Below are 7172 nucleotides of genomic sequence, written 5' to 3' on the forward strand. Positions count from 1 at the left end.
TAAGAGTCCATCAGTGGATGAATGCATAAGGAAAATGTGGTTATATGTACATGACAGAATACTGTAAAGCCTTCATTTGCAACAACGTGGATGAACTTGGAGGATATTATTTTAAGCTAAGTGACATAAGCCCAACAAAGAAAGACTAATAGCTCATGTTCTCCCTTGTATATGGGACCAAAAATAAACTCAAAGAAACAGACAGTAGAATGGCAGTTACCAGAGGCGGGGTGGGGGTGGGAGGAATGGGGAGATGATAATCAAAGAGTACAAAGCCCCAGGAGGAATACATCTAATGCGAGATGATGAAGATAGCTAATAACTAAACACTGTACATCTCAGTGTCACTGAGTAAATCTCACACGTTCTTGTCACAAAATGTCAGATATTTGAGGTGATAAGTTAATTACCTTGATTTTATCATTCCACATTGTATTAAAAAATCCTAACTTCACTTTGTACCCCACAAATATAATTTGTCACTATATTCAAGTAGTGACAAATTTTAAAGATTACATTTAATCTTTAAAAAACTGTTTAAAGATCTTATCTTATAAAAATCTTACGAGGTTTAGCCTCAAATGTCCATTAGTAACTGTAGTCGACTGAAAAGCATCCCATAAAAAGACCTATCTACTCAGAAGCTGTGACCGTAGACTTAACTCGGAGAAGGGGTCTTTTTAGATGTAACTAAGGACCTTCAATGAGATCCTGGATTAGGGTGGGCCGGAAACACAAAGACACTGTCCTTACAAGATAAAGAAGAGAAGACAGAGGGAAGGCCAAGTGAACACAGAGGCAGATTGTAGAGAAGTGTCCACCGCCAGGGAACTTCAGGGATCGTAGACAACCACGGGAAGCCAGCAGAGGCATGACTAGTTTCTCCCTCAGACCCTCCAGAAGCAACCACCCCACCAACACTTTGAGTTCAGACTTTCAGCCTCCAGAATTGTGAGAAAAACGTTTCTGGGACACCAAATTTGTAGTCATTTGTTGTGGCAGCCCTAAGAAATTAATACAATAATTTATTTCAGAAAGAAATTCCCTGCGAAAGGTACTCTAATCAACACAATTCATCTTTGGCAATTGTAAATATTAGGAATTAGTGAAACAGCTTCGTCATTTCTTAATTTTAAATAAAGTTGATTCCTATGTTAGCCTCTAATTTATAATTTACTATGTGAGTCTATTCTGACAGGATTAATTTACATTTACTGAAATGTAAAGCAACATTTCAGTTAAGAATATTTCCTGATCATTTGTAAATATTTTTCTAATCCTTTGCTACTTCTTTCTGAAGATATTAATAAACTGTTTGCACTGAAGCATCCAAGTTTTCTTATACTCGTGTACATAAACATTTCCAAGCTTTTTAGCAGCCAGCAGAACCAGAGAGATATCATGAAACAATTGTAAACAATTTAATTTTCTCATTATTCAGGCTTTTGAGGAAACCTTTTTCAGTTCTTTTACCATTTGACTTCCTTGGATTTGTTATATATGTTTATAACATATATAAAAAATCTAATGTGATTTGATGATCCCTTTTGTATCTAAAAGAAATTCCTTAATTTTTACCTATTCAGTTGTTCAATATGGTAATAGTCTAATTATTAAGTCTATTTTCAGAGTTCAAAATATCCTTGACATTACCACATAAACCTTTGTACGTCCTGACTATTTGGCCACTGAAAAGTCTTGTTCAGAAATACATAAAAAGTTAGGATGTTAACAATTGCATAGCAAGCCAGTTCACAAAGAAGTCTGGACGTGGTTGGGAGAGGTATGTTAAGCCTATAAATAACATAAGGTAAAACAAAATAACGGAATTCTAGCAGTTTCTGAGGAACTACAACAGCAAACAAGCATATGAAAAACATTAAATTCCAGAAAACTGATTTTGTTTTCAATGAGTCAGCTATACTCCAACCAGCAAATACATAGACTGGAACTAACAAATATTTCACGATTTCATGTCTTTGAAAAACTCTTTTCCACACATAGAATGTATAATGTCTATTGTCTGCCAGCAAGTATTTATGAACATAAGTGAATTTCCAAACTAAAAATACAGAGACTAAGGTAATCCCCAAAAACTGAATTCGACGTTTCCAAACTAAGCAAAGAAAGGTCTTAATTTTGCTAGGAGACAACAGGTGAGGAAAGGAAAAAAAGAGAGTGAAAGAGAAAAAGTAGAATAGCTGAGGAAAATGAAGGCAGGCTTCGTGACTACTCCGATCGCCAATAACAATACCACCATTAACCACGACGAAAACACAGAACAGCAAGACCAGAAGGACGTACGGCCATGTCAACAGGAAAAGCACACTCAGGTTCTTAAAGGACATGGAGTAAGCCCAAAGAAACTGAAGAATTTTTCTGAATTCTGAAAATGGCCCTTTAATAGGGGGAAGTCTCTCTTCTTTCTTCTTTTGTAGCTCCGTCTTCCAGGCTTCAGTCAACTTCTGTGCAATGACATTTCCCGCGCAGAAGACAGCCCAGATGATATTGGTTTGACGAAACATGAAGCCACAAAATCCAAGCAATGCAGAAGCTTTGTGATTTCCATAAAGACACATCAAATATGCAAAAAGAGTAAAAAACATGGAGCCTGCTTCTGTATAATAAAGAAAGTTAAAAAAATAAAGTGTAGGAAATACTGCTAGTGTTAATGTCGACAAGATCCTCTGGATACTGAAGGCAGCCTTGGAGGAAGAAGAACACAGTTGAAATTATTTTCATTATTAAATAAATATACGATTTGCTGAGCTAATGAAAAGAATTATTGAAAATTTTATGCAAATATTTAAATAAAATTATTCAACATTAATCCTATTTCTGCCTTTGCAAAAACACTTAACAGGACACTTCTTGGCATGTTTTACTGATAGCTATCAATTTGGGAGCCCCTAAAATTATAATTTTATTGTGTGCCAAAGCTTCTAATAATAATTCAAATATTTTGAATTATTCAATGATTAGTTAAGGATTTATCGAGTGAAAGACATTGAGCTAAATTCTATGGGGAATATGGAAATGTACAGAACATAGTGCAGGTGGCTCCACTTCCCTGAGCTTATGTCTTAGTACCCTCATCACCAGTTTCCTTTAAAGATATCCTTCAAAACTCTACACTAGGGACGAATATACACATAGCATTTATACTACTATCTATATTATAATCATCTTAGAGTTTTCAGAAAAGAGTGAGCCCAGTCTGAAGTTATGCATCTTCTTCTGGTTCTTTCAAAATTTGAAATAAAATCACACCATGCCATTCCCTTGAATCCCTTCAGGTCCTTCCATCACATACCAGATAAAGTTCAAAGTCCTCTCCTTAACGTATAAGGACATCCATGACCTACTTCTCCAACCTCACATCCTTGCATTTTAGAATCCTGTAATTCCAAATCAGCAATTCCCTGCACCTGGTTGCTCAATGCCTTTCAAATTTGCTAATGCTGTTTCTCCCGCCAGGATCAATTCCCCACCCTAGAGCCTTATTTGTTAATCAAAACTCAGCTCTGGTGCCATCTATTCGTGAATCTTTACACAATGCTACCCACTTTCCTCTCTGCCACAGTTGCTACCCTAACTGCTCCTCTCTATATCCTTATACCATCTTATGCCCACCTCCCTCTCATCATTGACACTATTGAAATCGCTTCAAAGTAATTATTACAGTTAACATTTCCTGAGTCTTCCTTATATATCAGGCACTATTCTAAGTCCTTTCCATTTATTCTTTCTGAACAGTTCTATGAAGTAGAGTCTGTTATCATTTTTCTTTAATAAATGAAGACATGAAGCCACTAAGGGATAACTTGCCAAGGGTAACAAAAGTAGTGACAGGGATATAATTCAAACCCATGTAATCCACCTTCAGGGCCTATATTGTTAAGTTACATCAAAATTCCTCAGATAAAGTCCATTTCCTCTAACAAAGATATAAGTTCTATGCGGCAAAGACTGCCTCATTCATCTCTGTAGTCTCAGTGCTTAGCACATGAAATAACTTCACTAAATATTTATTAAACTGCTTTGATTCACTCACAGATTGCTACTTCAGATTTTATAAGTAAAAAAGAAATATTCAAATATTTAAACACAATCCTCCATTGGTGGAGGATTTGCATCTGTCTTTACAAAGTATACACAAATACTAAGTGCTAGCGACATTTTCCACCAAATCTCATAAAATCAATTCATCATAATTGTGGACCCAAATGACAAAACGTGTAATAAATGATTTTGAAACATACCTTGTTTCTGGGTTGCACCTTGCGGAAAAGCAAATACAGTAAATAGAAGTTGCCAACACTGAAGAGAAGATTAACAAATCTGAGCATCCCAATAGAGCAGACAACATGTTCAGACCATCCGAAGATCCAACTGGCAGGTTTGACCGCTCCAACTGACACCAGGTATAAGCCAGGCAAGGTGGTAATCATGGGATCCCACTTGAAAATGAAAGGCAGACAATGAAACAAAAGCAAGAAGTAATAGGGACAGGACAGACACAAATATAACACTCAAGCATCATCTTTACTGACAATGAAGAATTTTGAGATAATTATTCTATTACAAGGTTAAGTAAGTCCTCAGAAGAGATGTCTTATCTAAGAAAAAGTTTTGCTTATTTTTTACCCTTGCACTTGCTTTGTGATTAAGATACATCCAACCAATAGACAACAGTTTAAAATTCATTTTTATTTTCCAAGAAAAATAAAATGTTCTTCAGAGGGCCTGAATTTTTGTGACTTACTTGCAAATGCTCCAATGTTAAAAAGCATGGAAAGATTGGCTGTAATTGTGATAAGCTTAGAAAGGAAGCAGTGTTGGGAGAGTATACCACAGGCTCCATAATGACAGCTAACACATACTAAACCAGGATTTGTGCCAGATCCTCTGTGATTATGACTGCAAGATGCCCTACTATTATTACTGTCACTTTGCAGATAAGTAACCTGAAACTTGGAAAATTTCCAAGGTCATAAAACTAGTAAACATCAGACAACAGACTCTATTGCTAACAGTACCCTATATTGATTCACCAGAGGAGGAATGATGTTCGTTTTTGTACTTATATTTATATTCATAGTCAAATATATATTCAGAAAACCCAGGGATGGAATTGGAATAAATTGTCACTTTGGGGCGGCTTCACCCTATTCTATCTCCCAAATACGCGGTGAGGTGCTTGAGAGATGAGTTAAAGTGAAGTTTTCTGACATTTCCAAAAAGCACCAAAATGCCTCTAATTTTGACGTTAGGAAAGATAGAGTGGGATATATATCAGTAAAGCAGCAGCAACTCAGTTCCCCAGTAACTGTTCTCCCAGATCATTCCTTCCTAGGAGCCGAATCTGTTGTTTATTCATTCATTTAACAAATTACTTCACAGATCTCAGGGACAAGAACAAAAGATTACCCAGTTCCTTTCCTGTTTCCAGGCTAGGAAGGTGGAACCGGGAGAGTTAAGGACAGGGTAGGGGAAGTCAGCGCTTGGCCCTCCCTCTGCTGCCGGGGCGGGGACAGTCGGGGACCCCACCTGCGAGAGGGAGAAATGGCCCTCACAGTAGCGCTGCGCCTGCGGCAGGTGGAAGATCTCGTCCATGTAGGGCTCTCGCAGCGCCCGGCTGAAGGCGGAGAAGAGGAGGCAAGACACTAAAAAGGTGCAGCTCAAGGCAGCCGAAAAATAGTAACCCTCCAGCTGCGCCATTCCTGCCCCCATAGCCACTGCCCAAGAACCCACTCCTGGAAAAATCTGATCCGGGAAAGCCGAGCTTGAAACTCGAGCTCGAAATGGGCGCCCAAGGCGGGACTGGCCGGACAAGACTCAGCACAGCCGGAAGGCAAAGGATGCTGGGAGAGAGCGGACCCGGAAGAATCGGGTCACTGTTTCCGGAGTGACGAGTTTATGTAACGGACCGGACTGTTTCCCTGTCAATCATATTGCCCGGAGCACTTAGAGTGGTCAGAACGCCTGGAAGGAGGCGGGTCTCGGGAATCTGTCGGCGCGGGAGAGGAACGCTCCAAAGGCTTTGAAAACGGAGCAATGTTTTTTTCGCCAGCCCTGGCTTCCCCCGGTTTCCACCTCTTGCCAGAAGGTGGCGTCATTTCTCCACGTTTCCATACCCCAAACTAGAAATTCGAACATTTCCCCCCCAGATATTTCTGTTTTCTCTCCAGCAATTTCAATTACTAAAACTTCAATTCCAAGATATTTCATTCCCTCAACTTTAGAGGACGGAAGGAAAGCGTTGGTTATGGGAGCATATATTCAGACTTGCAGGTTAAAACTTGGAAGGACCAGAGAGGCTTCACTACTGAAAGAACTTCACCTGCCAGATTTTTCCCCCCCCAGGGAGATTTTTTTATTTTATTTTAAAAGAGACCTCTTTCAAAATGTGGATACTTTCAAAGAGGATTTATTTAAATTGACGTTCTTTCTGCACTCTGATAGCCATATCTCAGGACTCTGTGGGAACCGAGGAAACCAATTCTTCTAGAATGTAAGATGTAAATAGGTAAGGAAGAATTCTACGTTGCCTGTAAATCTAGTTCTCATTAATGTCTCTATGAAGCGTTCTCTTTTTCCTACTGAACCAGAGGCATGAGGATGTTAATGAGTGGCTCTGTGGATCACTTAGTTTGTGGTTCCCCAGTTTGTAGCCTGTCACAGGCTGTGTAGACTTCATACAATTCTCGTATGCTGGTATGGCCGATAGGAGGGTAAGGAGGTGAGAGAAGTTATTTGAAGAATGCCCAAGACAAATTATGTCTTGTAATTTTGCCTGGAGCATGGCTGGCAATGTTTTGTGGGTGAAATGAAATCTCTAAGGTAACCTCAGTTACGTTGCCTTTGGCAAGAATATATCAGAAAGAAGTCAAGACTGGTTTAGAATTGCAAACTTCAGGGTTCTCAACTCAGCCTTTTCTCTGGGTCAAATTTAATTCAGTCTCTTCTCAATTTAAGGAAGTTTCTCAGATTAACCTGACTGCCTCCCTATTCACTGTCTTTTATTTCCTCAATGATAAGAGGAGTGGGCAGTGAAGGAGAAGTGGGATAGGAGCACTTAAATCAGTGGAATAAAACCCAAATAGCCGGGCGCTGTGGCGGGCGCCTGTAATCCCAGCTGCTCGGGAGGCTGAGGCAGGAGAATCGCGTAA

General features: G+C 39.2%; 1 protein-coding gene across 1 annotated transcript; it reads right to left on the bottom strand.

The window, feature by feature from the left end:
- Positions 1–1411: 1411 nt before the first annotated feature.
- On the bottom strand, positions 1412–5863 carry ALG10 (ALG10 alpha-1,2-glucosyltransferase). Its single transcript, XM_053557227.1, has 3 exons — positions 5551–5863; positions 4263–4460; positions 1412–2705 (listed from the first exon to the last, which is right to left on the bottom strand). Exons 1-3 carry the CDS (start codon positions 5731–5733, stop codon positions 1650–1652), a joined length of 1437 nt encoding a protein of 478 aa, XP_053413202.1. The 5' UTR covers positions 5734–5863; the 3' UTR covers positions 1412–1649.
- Between the last annotated feature and the right edge of the window lie 1309 nt (positions 5864–7172).

This window comes from Nycticebus coucang, chromosome 12 (assembly GCF_027406575.1).
Source record: "Nycticebus coucang isolate mNycCou1 chromosome 12, mNycCou1.pri, whole genome shotgun sequence".
NCBI lineage: Eukaryota > Metazoa > Chordata > Mammalia > Primates > Lorisidae > Nycticebus > Nycticebus coucang.

What these genes read in the sequence shown, in the direction of transcription:
- ALG10 (XM_053557227.1), bottom strand. Translation starts at nt 5,733, where the DNA reads ATGGGGGCAGGAATGGCGCAGCTGGAGGGTTACTATTTTTCGGCTGCC. An exon ending in GCCATTTCTCCCTCTCGCAG is followed by an intron (nt 4,461 to 5,550) that starts GTGGGGTCCCCG and finishes TTCATTTTCAAG; the next exon opens with TGGGATCCCATGATTACCAC. An exon ending in AGGTGCAACCCAGAAACAAG is followed by an intron (nt 2,706 to 4,262) that starts GTATGTTTCAAA and finishes TCTTCCTCCAAG; the next exon opens with GCTGCCTTCAGTATCCAGAG.